Source organism: Pteronotus mesoamericanus, unplaced genomic scaffold (genome assembly GCF_021234165.1).
Source record: "Pteronotus mesoamericanus isolate MK-2021 breed Mesoamerican mustached bat unplaced genomic scaffold, CSHL_Meso_final contig_20, whole genome shotgun sequence".
In the NCBI taxonomy this organism is placed as follows: Eukaryota; Metazoa; Chordata; class Mammalia; order Chiroptera; family Mormoopidae; genus Pteronotus; species Pteronotus mesoamericanus.
In genome coordinates this window covers 42,996,891-43,015,468 of record NW_026555085.1, presented here as the reverse complement: position 1 = coordinate 43,015,468, position 18,578 = coordinate 42,996,891, and the positions used below count along the sequence as shown (strand labels likewise).

Here is an 18,578-nt window from a genome sequence, read left to right as displayed (position 1 = left end):
AATTGATATGACTGCTTCACAGCAGCCTAGCCTATACACTAATGAATGATTATAAATGTTTTCATGGTATATAATATTAGTCATATTCATAATACAGAATTGAAAGTGTTAAATTTTAGAAAGCCACCTACCTGCGATGTCTAGCTGATAGGCAGTTTCTTTAATTATAAGAAAGAGGTATAATGTACAATACTGTAATTCTTTGAAAGCAAACATAAGAGAACTAACATATTTATAATTTTATTAAATATTATTTACCTTATGCCTATGTAAGGATAGGAGATCCACTTTCATACAAATCATTCACACGATGTTCTACATGATGAATATTCAAGCAATGATAATGATGACACAAAATCATATCACACAGTTCTTGCCATACGGTTATTAGATTTTCCCATGAAGACATACACATACACACCAGGTAAGTTTAAAACCGTATTATGATTAGTGACAATTCATTAAGTGGACATGGATCATCATAAATGTCTTCCTCCTCATCCTCACATTGAGTAGGTCGAGGAGGACAGGAAAAGGAGGGGTTGATCTTACTGTCTCAGGGGTGGCAGAAGCAGAGGAGTGGAAGGAGTGGAAGGGGAGGCAAGGGAGGCAGGGGAGGCAGGTACCCTTAGTAAAAACTTTATGGAAATACATTGTAATTTTGACTTTTTCCTTTTCATTTCTCAAAAAATGTTTCTGTAGGTTATCAATCCTTTTTCCATTGTATGTTTTAGTTTTAAGTGCCTGTATCACAGAAGGATCCATGTCATAAAAGAAGTCAAAAGCATTCATAAATAAGTGGAACCCTTCTGCCAGACCATCTAATATCAGTTTGTTTTCTGGCACTGCTTCTTCTGTGTGTTTCCCCTCATTGCCTGGCATTATTAGTTCAGAAGCACTTGTCTCCCTCCAGCAGTCTTCTGTTAATTCCTCTCATGTGGTGTCTATTAGTTCTTGAATTTCTCCAAGGGTCATATGTTGAAATCCTGCAACTCCATTTTTTCTTTTTTTCCACCTTCATAAATTCCTTGATTGGCTCTGTTGTAAATCCTGTGAAGTCACGCACAATCTCTGGACAAAGTTTTCTCCAGCAGGAATTTACTGTTTTGGGCTTGGTGGCTTTCCTGGTTTTTGTATAACGACGGCATCTTCAATGGTGTAATACTTTCAGACGTTCATGATGTTCGCCATTGGGAGTCTCTTCCATAGCATTAACAATCCTTTCCATAGAGTACCATGTGTAATGAACCTCCAAGGTCCTTATATCCTCAGAACCCAGAGGCTGAATTAGAGAAATTGCATTTGGGGGCAAGTAGACCACTTCGAAGCCTTTGATGTTGAGCTCATGGGGTTCTGGGTGCCTGGGGGCATTACCCAGTATCACAAGAACTCTGAAAGGCAGGCCCTGACTAGCAAGGTACTTCCTGACTCCAGGAACAAAGCATTGATGGAACCGACCCAAGAAAGGGTTCTTGTTGTCCAGGCCTTCTTGTTGTACAACTAAAAGACTGGCAGTTGTGTTTATCTTTTCTCTTCAAGGTTCCGGGTTTAGCTGCTTTATAGATAAGGGCAGTCTATGATCATAAACCTGACTACATTTGTACAAGAATACTGTGAGCCTATTCCTTCCTGCCTTTTAGTCTGGTGCTCCCATCTCTTCCTTAGTAAGAAATGTCCTTTGTGGTGTACTTCCCGAGAACAGGGCACTTTAGTCTGCATTAAAAACCTGTTCAAGCAGATATCTTTTTCCCTTGATGATTTTCTTAACGACATCCAGAAAATCATGTGCTGCATCTTGGTTGGCAGAAGCTGCTTCTCCTGTTATCTTGACTTTTTAATATTAAATGTTATTCTAAATAACGGTATTAAGTAGAAAATTAATAATAGTAAGATGACAGAAAATGTGGGAAAATCGTGATGGCGATGTCGAAACACTGGCTTAACTGGAGAGCTGGAGAAGCAAGTTTTTTGTTTGAGAAACAAAATTTCTCAATGCCTGACACTGGGCAAAACAGTTTTCATACATGCTAGTTCATATCATCACCTCTCACATTCTGTCATATTAAGGATGAGAGGCCAAGGCTCACGTAGATAAACAAGCTGCCCAGGATTTCCCAAGACGTTAGTGGCAGTGGCAGTTTGAGTGAGCTCAGGCCCTTCCCACCATACCTCACAGCCTCCGTGGGAGCAGAAGGGCGCTCGCGGGCATTTCCATAACGCCTGACTCAGAACAGCTCTTTACTTTGAATGCGTCTTTCCTTTCACCAGTGTAAATCCTACCAGTCCTTGAAGACCCAGCTTATATACCACTTTCCAACCAGTGTTCTAGTTTTTTTTGGATTATTTAAAAAAATTTCTTATTGTATTTTTTCCATTAACATTTAGTCTCCTTATACCCACCTCCCCCCGCCCGCGCAGTCACCACACTGTTGCTCATGTCCATGAATCCTTTTTCCTTTCTGTTCAATCCCTCTACCCTCTAACCTCCCACACTTAGCAGCCATGCCAAAAGGGACTGCTCTCTGTCTATGAGTTGGTCTCTATTTTGTTCGTTAATTCAGTTTGTTCATTAAATTCTAAGATGAGTAAAACCATACGGTATTTGTCTTTCTCTGACTGGCTTATTTTTCTCAGCATAATGTTCTCCAGGTCCACCCATACACCAAAACTCTAAAATTATTCTCCAGCTTTAGATCCTTCACTGTCCTTTCACTTTAAGTTTTCACACAATGACTTTGCTTTTTCTTGATTCATATTAGTCTATAGGTATGCCCTTCTTATAGCAATCTTGCACCCACATAAGAGCTGCATTTTCAATACGAGATAAAAAGGTATTTTAAGGTTTCTGCTCCTAATGGTGCAGGTACAGTGGCTGCTTCAAGAATGTCTTTTTTTAAAAAAAAACAATTGTCCTTATATTGGATTCATTTATCTGGAAATGGCAGTCAACTGCAGTTCTAGACCTCAATCTATGGAACATATGAAGCATTTCAACTTTTTCTGGTAACATCATGGCTTTTCTCTGCTTCTTGGAAGTATTTCCAGTATCACTAGTGGTATTTTGTATGGCTCTCATCTGTTATTCAAGGTTTACAGTATTGTATTTAACATGATAAAAAATACATAAGAACCGTGAGAGATCACTTTTTTACTGCAAAATGCAATTTACTGGATAGACAAACTGCTTACGCAGAGATGATTAGACAATTAGCATTACACAGTGTTTTAAGTGGTTACTTACAATCCTTGAGCTCACCACAGCAGCAATAAGAGGTAGCTATAAAATTATTAGAGTAGTACAGTAGGTACAATAATTTTATGCAGTTATGTTTTAATACCGCATCTTCATGTTTGCTTACATTTCAAGAGCAAATAGTGCCATGTATAATCTGTGTTTGTGTGTGTAAGTTTTGACAAATTTTAACTTTTTCATAATAGGCATGTATATTGTATGGTACTAAATGATAGAAGAAACTATTATGTACATCTTCTTTTGCATTCATGACACATCTAACTTTTGCTTATTTTTTTCATTTATAAGCTTGAGGGTCATCTGTGAGTTTTTCAAATTACTGGAAATCTCCAAAAATTTTTTATCAAAAATAAAATCTGTGTATAAGTGACCTACACAGTTCAAACCCATGTTATTTAAGGGGCAATTATAAGTCATCTAATACCAAAATTAACAGTTATACATTACCTTTTTGTCCTCCCATTCTCTGACTGAGTTGTTCTGCCCACTTGGAAACTGCAAAACAGCTCCGGTACTGGCAGATAACAGCGGAGGCTGAACTTTGCTAAGGATCTTTGAGCAGAGCCTGACTGAATCTGTGAGTTCAGACAAGTGCAATGTCTGGAGATGGCTTGTCAGGGCAGAAACCATCCTGAGCAACAACTGGGGCAGGTGTTCTGTCTGGATTTCAATATAAGTCTCCTGAAAATAAAAGTAAAATGGCAAAAGTTTAAACAATATGTAACCCGAAAGATATGTTGTTTCATTGATTTTTATTCTATACAAAGAATGAAATAATTTTTACACATCTGTACATGTATTTTATATGTATCATGTTCATAAAATTGCATAATCATTTCATTACTAATGATATAAAACTTACATTCCCAAATTCTCAATTAAAGTATTTCAAAGCATATATTATAAACTAACCCCAATTTTATCTACATTACTGAAATTATAATATAACAAAAGTAAACATAATCAGTTAAAAACAAAACAGGCTGAATGTCATACCTGACACAGCACCCTCATACTTCTAGTAGGCTTCAAAATGAGAAAGCAAAGAATTTAGGAGAGAAAAGGGGAAAAGATTTCCAAAAGTCTTCATTTAATAGAATCATTAATTAATATAAATGCAGCATTAAACCATTAGGTACTAAACATTTAAGATTTTAATAACATGCAATTATGAAATATATTCCATGTATTACATAAGACTTGTAAATGTACTATATATATGTCACAGGACAAAACACTTGGAAAATTTAATGGGAATTAAAAAAGGTATGCCAAAAGGGAAAAAATATATTTAATATTAAAGATAAAATTTATTTGAAGATAAAGTCTCCAACATGAAATATCTGAACTATGTGAGATTTCCTCAATATTTTTTACCAAGGTGATCTTACCAAAGAAACTATATCCAACAAAAAATCCACCAGTAAGCAGAAATTGGTCAGCTGTAACTCAGATGACTCACTATCTCCAGGCCCAGTCTGAAGTCTGGCATGCATTGTCCTCCTAAAAGAACAAAATACACTTTATCAAATACACTATCAAGTGAAATGAATACATGACAATGTTTCCTAAATGAGGGTCACCTCAACATTGGAGGACACACAGTAATGTTCTTATGATGAAGTACATTCCCTTTCCCCCAGGACACGGCTGTATCTCTACATGAAAAATTCTCAGAGCAAGATTCCTAGGTTTAACCTCTCATCCTGTATTTCCAAGGGTTCTGGATGGACCTCACTTTTGGAGACTTATTTCCTATTGTTTCCACTACAGATACCATCTCTTAGATAAGAAAGATTATTTGCTGTTTTAATTCTAACTTTAGGGCCTTCGTTTATACAAACCTATCCTCTTGGATCATCATCCTCCCTCAACCTCATGCTCTCATATCCAGCATGCATCTCTCCTTCACGGTTTATGATCAAATGTTACTTCCTCCAGGAAGCCTCTTCTAATCCAAGTACTAGAGATCATTACTCCAATATTCACATTAAATAATATGAATCTTATATGACCATCTATTATCCTATACTCTGAAGACACAAATTTAGGAAGTATGTAATACAGTCCCTAATCAATAAGAAATATAAACATATAAATAAATAAATGTAATAATGTGACAGTATAGGAAAAGCTGATTCTGAGGGGAAACTTGAGGGAGTCATGGAAAACTACCTAAAGGTGAGTGACCTCTATATAGGATCTTACCAGATGGGCAAAGGGGAAAAATATCTTAGATGAAACAGCACACATGAAGGCTCAGCAGCATGAAAGTTAATGTGTGTTTAGAGACTAGTCCAGGTTGGCTAACAAACGGTGGATGGGTATGTTTGTGAATGTAGAAATGAAGCCACGGTGGCAAAAAGACACTCATAATTCCTCAACATTCCAACCACATTTTAATCTCTCTACTGAGGTATTTGTAACTTTTAATTTAATAGTAGGAATATACATGTGCATGTCTTACTTGTTCTCATTACAAGGTCTTTCAAGACAGGATATGCCGAGCATAGTGTTATTCAACTGGGCGCTCATTATCTGCTTAATGAATATGCAAGCAATTTTCTAAATCATTAAATGTGCAATTAATGTATCACATCAGCATTTACATTTTTAAATGACTTCTGATCCCGAGTTCATTTGGATTTACTTTTTGAAGACATGTTCTTGAGGCTGGGGAGGTTAATCTGGTTCTGAGCAAATCTGGACTAGAATCCAGAGATTCTATTCAGGTTCACTAGTACTAGGTATTCGGAGCATTTTTTAAACTCTATGTTTTAGGGGGTGATGGGCTTTTATCACTCGGCAGTGACAACATGGCTGGTTTTATGGCTTAAAAACACAAGTGTGACACCAAGGAATTTTTGGTTACTCAAAGTGGGAATATGTTCTAAAGCAGCACCCACAAATTTGCTATTTTCTCTGCAACAAAGAAAAACTGAATTAGTATAGATTGGAAAGAGAAAATATTTCATGTATGCTGATGACTGAATAACTCACCTCTAAACTCCTTTTCAATTCTAAGATTATATGATCAAAAATTCTATATTCTAGAGTGACAGGGCAGAAAAAGATTATGGCCATTAAATAAAGTTGTCAATGGTAGCAGTAGAATGTATAAAATAATATTATTTTCATTAGATTGAAGAACTTAAAAAACAAATGTTGGCTTTGAATGCTATTAAATTAAAATGAATAAAACAGTTTAACATACCTACAACATTCTTCAAACCAACGTGCAACATAATCCCACATATAGTAAGGCTCAAAGGAATTAAATAGAAGGTTGGCAGTTTTAATCAGCTCTGCTGTTTTCTTATTTTCCCTTAATTTACTAAAAAAGGAAAAGAAAAACAAAACTAATAAATATTAACATTTATTTTTCAAATTTAAATTTGACTACAGTGTTGTTAGGGTAGTACATATTGCTAGGCAGTTGCTAGAAAACTTGCTAGTGAGAAAATGAACAGATAATTTTTATCTACTGCCACTTTGTTATTATGTTGTGTGTAGTTATTTTTCTAAATTTGAGTTTTTATAACTCTATGATCAAGATCAAAAGTTAGATATGCATAAGAAAAACCTGTATTTCCAGCAAAAGAACAGGAAGTTCTTTTTGAATTATTTGAGTAGCTAATTTATAATTTGGCATTAAATTATTCTGTTTCCCTTGGCATATATAAACAAAGTAGAGATTTGATTTTGATGGCCTTGATTCTGTAATAACTTTGTCTGCTTTCCTGTGCTATTCAAGATTTTCTAAGAAAAATTAAGTTTATTTGGTGAGTTTCAATCTAATATTCTTAGCTTGAAAAACAACAGCAAATAAGAACTAATGTGTATGTAGCCAATATTACTCATCCTATCGGAAAAAGTAACTTTGTTACTTCATGTGCGAATCTTTTATTAAATACCCACCTATCTACCATCTGCTGCCACCCTCCTTACAATGACAACAATTATTTTTATATATAGTGAGGTACTGTCAATGTAGCTAGCAAGTTGCAGCACACACCCACGAATTAAAGACTAATTAAATACTCTATGGGGCAATATAAATTATCAGGCAGAGTACAGAATAAAATAGTGTACTACTTTAGTCAATATAAACTTTTCAAACTAAAATTATAGGGTATCATTTATTGAAAATAAAAAAACTGCCTTAAAATGTTTTCATATATAAAAATATGTTTTAGGGAAAGCCCAGGTTATCTCCAGTCTTACCAAGGAGACACTAATGAAATAAAAATTATGTAAAAGAAATTGTCTTACAACTTTTGTCATATTGTAATAATAACTGAGACTGCAAAAGCTGCATGCTGCTTAAAGCAGAAGAGAAATAAAAATCTAAGAATTTGTCAACATGTATCTATCACTGATTTGGAGAACAGAATAGGCTAATTTTATGAGTTATCCTAGGCATTAAAAGATATGTGTGTGTGTTTATTTATCTATCTGAACGAAGAAATAACCATAACTTGAAAAAACATTCTTTAAAGAGCACCTGCTGCCCTTTGATTCATTTAACTCTGTGTTCAAGTCATGTCATGCTTAATTTTTTGGTAATCCACCTGCTTAACTGAGCATGATCCTTGCTGAAGGGTGGTTCCATCTGAAGATCCAATTCTGCTTTGCATTGAGAATACAATGTTCTAAATACTTCAATTAGGACATCTTCTAGAATTACAGGTCCTAAAATTAATATACACATTAAAGATAGAATTAATTAGCACTGGCAAATCATGGTTATCAAAAAACTGGCCCAGTTAAAGAATGCTTCAAAACAAGTATTTTTTTACAACAGTTTTTTTCCCAGAAGCTCAACTAAACTTCACATTTTGAGAAGCTAACAGTAAAACAGTAAATAACTGATAACAAATTATCAGGCAGAGTATAGAATAAAATAGTGGACTACTTTAGTCAATATAAACTTTTCAAACTAAAATTTAATTTAATTTTTAGCTCTAATATTTAACTCAAGGTTGACAGAATCAGGGAAATTGACTTTGCCAGTTAATAGCTGCTACTTTGGACAAGTTATTTAACTTTTTTGAGTTTTAGCTTTCTCATCTAGAATGAGGATAAGAATACCAAACTTACCTGACTATTGTAATAGTTATGAATATATTTGTAAGGTGGGGTAGCATAGTTCCCAGGACACAGTGATTAATCAGTAAATGATACTAGTCTCACTACTATCTCTAATTAATTTAAATAACATAAAATGCACAGGGATAAACTTTATTGCTGTAAGAGACAGCAATTTCCTTAAAAAAAATTCCTGAGCTTCATCTGTTAGCACATAATAACTACAATACACCCCCGAAGCCACTGATGCAACTCAAGTTATTTTTATATTTAAAATTTTCATTTTTATTTTAAGAAATTACATGCTTTATTTTTTCATTTGTGCTAATATTTATGTTTTTTCTTAATTTTTGTCCCAGGTGCCACAATTAATTTTCCAATAGACTAATTATATAAGAAATATACAATTATAAAAGGGAAAGTACACAAGACAAAGGGGGTGTGAGGAGGAAAGTTGAGGGATACAACCCAAATATTTTAGCTCAAGTCCTTGAATTCTGTGAACTATAAGACAGTCATATCATAAGTGTTTCAACTTCACTAACTTAATCAGGATTAAGAGTTTAGATAGTAATTTTATATTTATAAATACATATGTATAAAATATATATGTAATAAATATATATATATTAAGTGTATATGTATATATATATACACACACATACATATATATACACACACATATATATTTAAATCCTCACCCGAGGATATGTTTACTGATTTTAGAGAGAGGAAGAGAGAGTGGGAAAATGACAGAGAAGGGTGGAGGAAGTGGGGTGGCGGAGAGACAGACAGACAGAAACACATCGATGCTACAGAAACATCAATTGGGTTGCCTCCCATAGGCACCTGACCACGGATTGAACCTGCAGCCTAGGTCTGTGTCCTGACCAGAAATCAAACCCGAATCCTTTTGGTGTACAGGACAACACTCCAAATAACTGACCCACCCAGCCAGGGCTAGGAAGCATCTTTAAAATGACTCCTCTGCTCCACACATAGTACAGAATAAGTATATAATAACATACCAATTGGATGTCCATCTGTATCTTCTTAACATTCTAGAGTGAATGTTAGGTAAGAAATTGTTAAGAATGTGTATTTAAAGGCCACCTCAAAATACAGCAGTTTTTCTAAGTGATAACTTTGCTTTTAATATGAAAGAATACAAAACGCGCACATGTGACCTTATGCCCTAGGACAGTGTACATTACCTAGCTCAGGTTTGTCCAGTAAACTGATTAAAATACGAAAAGGTTTCAGATCCTGCATTAAGGTGCTCTCTTCTCCAAGTCCATTTGCTTGTAAGATCCCCACCATTGCCTTTAAAAAAGAAAAAGTACACTAGTCATTTAAGAAAATAAGTTAAAAGATTTTTTCCTAAAAAATATTTTACAATACAACCATATATAATGGAGATTTATATCCCCTATTGGTTTTCTGAAGCTTTTCATTAAAGTTGGTTTTTGCTTTCCACTACTGGGAAAAAATGGTATATCATTTTTCTTGAGAGGAGAAAAAAGTGCTTACATTTTTTTTTCCTACAAAAAGAAGTGGAAAGTTAAAGTAAATCTAGAAAAATAAATTCATGAGTTTTTGATTGTTTACCCAAAAGACAAAAACATTTCTACTTAAGATAATCAACATGCACCACACTATGCCACATCATATGGTAGTATCTATTATGCAATTATTTTCCCATTCATCACTCGAATCCAACTATATTCATATAACCGCCTTCATTTTAAACTGCTTCAGATACTATGTATTTTTTTAGTTTATTTTGAGAGATCCTGAAAAAATATACTTGAAGTAAAAATAATATAAACATGTTTTTTAAAACATTTCCATTACAATAGTAATTTTACCAAACATTTAGATTTCTGCTGTAACCCAAAGTTCCCTGGGTCTTCAGAGGAAATGGCACAGGTCCTGGCCTATTTTTGGAAAAGGTCCAATTTTTATAGGGCAGACAGGTGAGAAGCTGCAATTCTATTTTAATAAGGTCATGAAAATAAATTTAAAAATAAAATCTCTGAATGTATATAGAAGTGAGTCTAGCTTATGATTACTTGTTCACTTTATTGCAGTCATTTGCTCATCATAGTCACTTAAGAAGTTTGTACCTCTTTTCTCCACCTTTCAACTATGAAGTAGTTCATTTAAGGCAGAACTTTGTCTTACACTTGTTTAATAAGTCTAGTGGTCAGCGAGTAACCCAAAAATAAAAGGAAAATATTAATTACCTGGACCAACAATTCTTTCGAAAAGGTAGTAAAATAGTAAGTGGCATGTTCTTCAGGATTGCTATGTCTTGTGCTTCTGGGTCCTACCATAGCACCGTTGTTATCAAAACCTCCATGGAAATAAATTGCAAAATAAATTAAAATGAAATTCTGAAAACTTTGTTCACTAACACCAAAACAACAAATATCTCAAAAACAGCACTAAACACTTACCAATTAGTAGCCCAATCAATGTCAGCAAGAGAGATCATTTTAGATAGTTTAATAAAGGGAAACCAATTCAATACGGAAATGAGTATTATAGTATTCTTTCAGACTTATTCTGAGTTTTTGTTTTGTTTTTTTTTAACCTAAATTTTACAAACAGTGAAGTAACTGAAGAGTCAGAAAACCCAAATTAAATAATATTGTGTCCTCTCAGTCCAGGTGGTAAGGAGTTATGAAGACAGGCCAAACACTGATGAAAAGTATAGAAGAAACAAGTGTACACATGCTTTACTGCCTGAGAGAGAGACTGGTACCATGTGTGGGACAGTAGTACTACTAGCCTTGATTCCTTTGATGGCTTCAAAATTTTAGGAATTATATCTTTCTTTTGATTATTAATTTATTCTTTGTGTATATGCTTATAGTGTAACAACCTCATTTATAAGGGAAAAAGAATCTTGTTAAAAGGAATATGACCTATGGATTAAAAAAGCCTCCTCAACTAAGAAGCTTTTGAAAATTCTTTATGAAATCCACAATACCATTTATATTTTTATTGTCCATTTAGGCAAATTTTTAGTTTCTTCATTTAGGACATGCATACACTGGATAATACTTAATGCATAGCAATCTCCCCTCCATCCTTTCCCAGCTAAGACCACACACATCAAACACCTACCTAGAAGCCATGCATAAAGTCTTCGGTTCAAGGACATGTCCCTCCTTAGTACTACATGAAGTGCTGCTGACAAGATCCTGATCATATCTGGTCGAGTGGCCTGAAAAAGTTAGAAATGTGGTTGTTTTTAATCATGTACAAAACATTATTTTTCCCCCATCTTTAAAAAAATATACCTTACAAAACATTTAGAACTTTAGGGCTTAGGTACTCTCATATATAGGAATTACTACCCCTGTTACACAGTTTAGGAAAAAATAAGAAAAATTAGATAACATAGATATTGAGTTGCACAGTTGAAACTGTAACTGAATTATTTTAATCTCCAGTTTGAAGTTCTCTATTGAGTAACCAATATTAATTAGCAAAATCTGACACAGAACAGAAAATAAATTATTATGGAACAAATACAAAATAATCCTTTGGTCCTTCTCATTCAGAGTCAATTGACTACAAACTCTTTAGAACTTCACTCTTTTCATTGATTCCAAGTCTTTCATTTCTTTTCCTTTTTAAAATTTTTATCTCAGTGTTTCAAACATACAGAAAAACAGAGAAAACATAATGAACCCTTTAAACCAATCATCCAGCTTGAAAATCTTAATTTTTTTCATTTTACTCCAGATCTTTTAAAGAGAAATAATTTATTTTTTTCTTTAGTTCTTTCCAAACAGCCTTAAGTAGATGTTTAAAACTTAGTAAAGGAGATCTGGTTTTAGCTAAAAGAGGTAAAGTTAAAAGAAAGATAAAAGGAAGGCAGCTAATTAAATTGCTGTTATTTTTAATAATATTATTAGACAATCAGTTTGGAATCGCGGAGTATGGGCATTAGGAATTAACATGAAAACCAACTAGTTAACAATCACTCTAGAATCCAAGACCAGAGTCTCACAGGGTCTAAGTATTAGCCACATGCAAATTCCTGGTTAGTGTCCCATGTGGATAACGAACTGACCTCTCATTAACCAGAGACTGGTGAACATTTTACTACGCCATGCTTCTTGACAGTATTAAAAAGGGACTCACCCAGCTTATTTGTTTTAAAGGAATCTTAAAGAAGTAATACAGATGTTACAAAACATAGATCAACAACAACTGGCAAATTATAGTCACTCATCTGAACACAGATGTTTTCCATTAATCCAAGAAATTCTCAAAGTGTGGTCCCGGGACTCTAAGGATATCTCTAACATCCTTTGAGGAGGCCTACAAGGTAAAAACTATATCCATAACAATATCAAGATATTATTTGTCTTTTTTGCTATGTTGATATTTGCTCTGATCATGTGATAGTGGGTAAAACTGCTGGCATCTTAGTAAGAAAATAAGCAGTACATCAGTGGCATCCACTGTACTTCTAGTCATTGTATTTATTTTTTTTTTTACTGCCATGTACTTGCAGTAAAATAAAAACAAAAACAAAAAGAGTCAGTTTCACTTAAGAATGTTGTTAATGAAACAGCAAAAAATTATTTTGTTAAATATTGACTCTTTTATTACATCTTTCAACATCCTGTGTTATAAAATGGGAAGTACACATAAAGCACATCTGATGTTTACGGAAGTATGATAGAGGTCCCAAGGAAACAAACTTGTATGAATGGATTGTGAGCTGATCTACCAGCACTTTTCATAGAATACCACTTTTACCTGAAAGAATGATCAACATAAACTATGATTTTCACACTTGGACACTTGGCAGAGATTTTTCAAAAATACAGGTGAACCTGTCACTTCAAGAAAAACAATATTCATTTTTACAAATAAGATGTAAGCTTCCAAGAGAAAATTAGAATTTTGGAAAATCTCTATTTGGCTTGAAATTGCATTGTGTTTGAACTAAATTAAATTGTCTTGAAAGCTACCTGATATGTAAAAGACTTTACTGATGAGATCAGTAGTGGCAGTTATAACTATGAGTTTGTTATTGTATTGAATAATGAAATGTGTTAACATTTGGAAGACCTGCATATTTAGGAAACCAGTATTTTCCAAATAACCAATCTTAATGTTATAAAAAAAAGTATGTGTAAAAGATATGTTCAAAGTACAAGACATACTAGTGGATTTTAATTAATCAGAATATTAAAAAGTACATTGACATGATTTTAGATTCCATATTGCAACTCATTTTTTAAAACTACAGCTTGTTGAGCTTTGGTGTAGTATCAAAGAAGGATGTGCTATTTCAACAGAAAAGACTATTGAAAAACTCCTTTTTACAACTTACGCATCAGTGTGAGATCCCCATATACTTCAGTCAAAAGAAAAAAATCAAAACGGATTGAATGCAAGAGAGGATCTGAGCATTCTGCTTTCTACTATTAGGCCAGACATTAGAGATCTGCAAAAATATAAAGCAATGCTACTCTATTCACTGGGGTGTATTTTTTGTGTTGGAAAATACTTATTTTCATAAAATGTTTATACTACTGTCATAACTTTGTTATTGCTACTTTTAAATGAATTAGTAAATATTTAAAAATTTGTCAGTTTTATGTTCTGGCCGTGTAGTTCAGTTGGTTACAGCATCATTCCAATATGCCAAGGTTGCAGGTTCCATCTCAGATCAGGGCACATGCAAGAAGCAACCAGTGAATGAATAAATAAGTGGAACAAATCTATGTTTCTCTCTCTCTCTCTGTCTAAATTAAATAAAAAAAAAACTTGTCAGTTTTTCTAATATGATATAGATAGATCTAACCTACATAAGCAAAAGATTTTTAGATCCTCAATATTTTTAAAGAGAGTAATGGGGTCTTGAAATCAAAGCATTTGAGAACTGCTGATCTCAAATCAGCATAATAAAAATTCAACGTCATATATGTAGGTTATAAACATTGTCACAAAGTTTTTAAAGTACAGTCTTCCAATTTTAGTACTCATAAGAAAGTAAAAGTTACTATTAGTAATTAATAGTAATTAATAGAAAGAATAGTAACCAATCACTGTTAATTAGTAATAATAGTAATATTAATTACCTTATATTAGTATTAATAGCAATTAATATTAATTACTAAAATTAAGTAACTGATTACTTTATATTAGTATTAATAACAGTAATTAATATTAGGTACTTTCTATTAATTTCTATTAATTACTAATTTCTATTAATTACTATTAGTAATTAATAGAAAGAATAGTAATTAATTACTATTTAGTACTCATAAGAAAGTAATTACTATTTAGTACTCATAAGTAAAAATTAATTACTAATTAGTACTCATAAGAAAGTAAAAGTTAATTACTATTTAGTACTCATAAGGAAGTAAAAATTAATTACTATTTAGTACTCATAAGAAAGTAAAAATTAATTACTATTAACATTTTTCTAATTTGAAAAACTTCTATTATTATAATCTCTATTAAGGGTGTGTCAGAGATTACAGTCAACCCATTCAATGAAATAAATAAATAAGAGTTTAATAACTCATCAACTGCTGAAGCTCCTAACAGCAATCACTCTTTTGGTATAAGGTAATGAAGATTCTATTAAGTTATAATTACAATGATTACTTCTAAGTGTCTAGTATATGCAAAACATAGAAAGAGGGAAAATGGGTAACAAAGTTGACTTTGTCATGATCCTTATTCTCAGGTAAACTAATAATTTGGTACAGTAATGGAAGAGTGTAAGAATTGAGTCTGGGTAGGGCCCATTACTTTTAAAAATCATTCAACATAGCAAGAATTTTTACAACACAAATTATAGACGGTAAGGCTTGAGACAATCTTGGTAGGGATACAGAAGCGGTGAAGTAAGAAACTTCTGAAGAAAGCTCAGGCTAAAAAAAAAGATTGAGAAACACTAGTCCATGAGATTACAAATTAATTTTTCCCACCTAAGTCTATAATAACTTAACTCCTCAGATCTTGTTGAGTCACCTATCAGTATACTGAAGGATTAATAATGTTCAATGTTTGCAAGGGAAGAAAGCATTAGGAAAGTTTAAGAGTAAATAAGGTCGATAATTTTTTTCAATAAAGGGCCATATAATAAATATTTTAGGCTTTTGAGCTATACATTCTTTGTCATATTCTTTTATTTTCTTTTATGAGCCTTTAAAAAAGTAAAAATTATTCCTATCTTGTGAGCTGTTTGTCCAGCCCTATACTACTAGTAAGTTTAGAGTACATTGAGATGTCCCAGTGAGTATTTCAGTGAAAACCTAGAGCAGAATAAAGGCCACTGGTTTAAGGATAGATGATTTAACTCCAAATAGAAACTGGGGGTGATTTATGTCCCAATTTGGGAAAGTATAGGCAATGAAATATAAATTTCTTCCATATTTGATCATTCAATTTCAAACTGAATAAAGTATTAAAGAAAAATTTGAGCATGGCTGATCATAATGAAAATTCACTGCTTATCTACTACACACAGTTCTTGCAAAAACTTCAAATAATAGCCTTTTCTGCTAATAACTTTTAAGAAATGAACTTACATTTCCAAGGTAGAAATTCTCTTATTACTTTTGTTAGGCAGGTAGTTCACCATTAGGAAAGCTTACATACTGGTGCTCTAAATCATTCTTCATTAAGGCTTAGAACTGAAAAGAATTTAGATGACTTCTTTAAAAATGAGGATATTGATTAAGTTCCAGCAATGAAACGCTTTAGTCATGATTTGTTAAGCTAGTTGCTCCTGTTTGTAGTAAAAGTACTAGGATGCCACAGTGACTATTTATTTGCCTTTCAAATTCAGCCAGCTCTGTTAAAGGCTGACAATCTCAACATCACCAAACCAAGAAAAGATAACATCAGGACAGAGATAACATCTGGGAAGGAAACCTGGGTTCAGAGCAACAAGTACTTCCTGCTTATTATAGGTTAGAACCTTTTCATATGTTTGAATTATTTCTATTTCCTTTAGGTAAATTATGTGTCCAAATGCACTTTCCCACTATATATAAATTTTTCTTTATAATTTCTTTATACTTTTCACAAGTTCCCATTTTTTCCATATACTTACTAGTTTATAAAACAAAAGAATCCAACTTAAATAACTACACATCATAAATCTGATTTCCTGAAGAATGGTTTATATTAATATCAGCATTAATATTTTACCTGACTCATGTGGAATGGAAAACAGAAGAGTATGAGGTCCAGTGTGCTTCTCTGTACAAGTACACTTGAATCTTGCACCGAAGTACTTACTGCTTCTACCTAAAATAAGAGAGCCTTTAATATCTATTGTCTATTAAACTGGGAAATATTTATTATGAAAATGTAACAACTATTCATTTTCTCCCATAAATAAAAATATGCTTCTGAGCATCTTATCAATAATTAAATGCATTACATTACTTTTTGGTATAGATCATGATGTTTTAAAAGTTAAGGAACATAAAAGAGAATGCAGCACAAAGGTTCTCTCCTATCTCTGTCCCCCAGCCATCCAATTTCCTTCTTGCAAGCAACCAGTATTACCGGTGAATATTTTCTCCAAGTAAAAGTAAACAAAAACACAGAGGTATATATCCCAAACTCTGCCTTTTTTATTTAAAAATATATTTTGGATATCTTTTCTTATAAGTACATAAAGTGCTTTATTATTTTTATAGCCACATAAGTACTTTATAGATAATCCCTAACTTAACTAGACTCCCAATGATAGGCATTTATACTACTTGTAAACATTTATTATTATAAATAATGCTGCATAATACACAAATACATCTGTAGGTTAATTCCCTCAAAGTGGAATTGCCAGGTTTTAGGGTATATGCGTGCAATTGCATCTTAAATAGCGTGATACGTTCTATTAAGGTTATATATATTTATATTCCCACCAGTTATGCGTGATAGTTTGTTTTTCCATGTTTACCCATGCGTTTTTAGTTTTTGCCAATCTGACACATGAAAACTGGTATCTTGGTGCATTTAAATTTTTATTTCTCTTAAAAATAATGTTGAGCACCTTTTCATGTTTGAATTATTTTTATCTCCTTTAAGTAAACTATATGTTCAGATGCATTTTTCCACTGTATTTTCCTCACTATATTTATTTATAGTAACTCTTTGAATATTAGGGAGATTAGTTCTTTCACTGTGATGTGTAACAAATACTTTTCTAATTATGGCATTTGCCTTTTAAAGAAATTTAAAAAATGACTCACTTAAAACTTCCATTAAATTAATAAAAGAAAATATAAAAAAATACATTTAAAGATATACATAAATATGGTATAGCCATTTTGGAAAATAATTTGTCAGTTTCTTATAAATATATATTACAGGAAAACATAGGAGTAAATCTTTGTGAACTTGGATTAGACATGATTTCTTAGATATTATCTATCATCAATAGCACAATGGCAAAAAGAAAAAGCATAAATTGGACTTCATCAAAATTAAAACTTTTGTGCTTCAAAGGACACAATCGAGAAACTGACAAGACAATCCACAGAATGGGGGATAATATTTTCAAATCATATGGGGTCTGGCACAAATAACACCCCCTTTTTATTACAAAATGTTATTACAAACTCATAAGCATGTAATTTCATAACATAAAGATACCACACTCAAGCACACCATATGACATTTTAGGTGAAATGTTCAAATTAAAACTATAAATTATTACATCCATATTATCACCCTACCAGCCACACTCAAGCAGCATTACTTCTAAACATATAAGGATTTAATATCCAAAACATATAAAGAACTCCTATAACTCAACAACAAAAAGAGAAATAACCTAATTTAAGTAATGGGCAAAGACTTTGAATAGACACTGCTCCAAAGAAGATATATAAATGGCCCAAAACCATAAGAAAATCTGCACAACATTATTAGTCATTTGGTAAAGGCAAATCAAAACCACAATGAGATAACACTTTATATACACTCTAATGGCTGTAATAAAAAGACAGACAATAATGAATGTTAACAAGGATGTGGAGAAATGAGAGCCCTCATATATTGCTGATGGAAATGCAAATTGGTGCAGTCACTTTGGAAAACAGTTTGCCATTTCCTCACAAAGTTAAACATAAAGTTATCATATGACCCAGAAATTCCACTACTAAATATATACTCCAAAGAAATGAAAACATGGGTCTACAGAAAAACGTATACATGAATGTACATACAGCAT

At 32.7% G+C, this 18,578-nt stretch overlaps 1 protein-coding gene across 1 annotated transcript in view; it reads right to left on the bottom strand.

Annotated features, from left to right (window-relative positions):
• Nucleotides 1-18,578, bottom strand: part of DOP1A (DOP1 leucine zipper like protein A) — a 114,326-nt gene that overhangs the window by 46,611 nt on the left and 49,137 nt on the right. The window contains exons 6-14 of the mRNA XM_054569663.1: nucleotides 16,544-16,642; nucleotides 11,474-11,573; nucleotides 10,588-10,697; nucleotides 9,556-9,664; nucleotides 7,825-7,945; nucleotides 6,468-6,587; nucleotides 4,645-4,756; nucleotides 4,250-4,279; nucleotides 3,701-3,934 (exon numbers count right to left, since the gene is read on the bottom strand). Of these exons, the coding sequence (XP_054425638.1) occupies nucleotides 3,701-3,934; nucleotides 4,250-4,279; nucleotides 4,645-4,756; nucleotides 6,468-6,587; nucleotides 7,825-7,945; nucleotides 9,556-9,664; nucleotides 10,588-10,697; nucleotides 11,474-11,573; nucleotides 16,544-16,642 (1,035 nt within the window). The remainder of the gene's footprint in view (nucleotides 1-3,700; nucleotides 3,935-4,249; nucleotides 4,280-4,644; nucleotides 4,757-6,467; nucleotides 6,588-7,824; nucleotides 7,946-9,555; nucleotides 9,665-10,587; nucleotides 10,698-11,473; nucleotides 11,574-16,543; nucleotides 16,643-18,578) is intronic.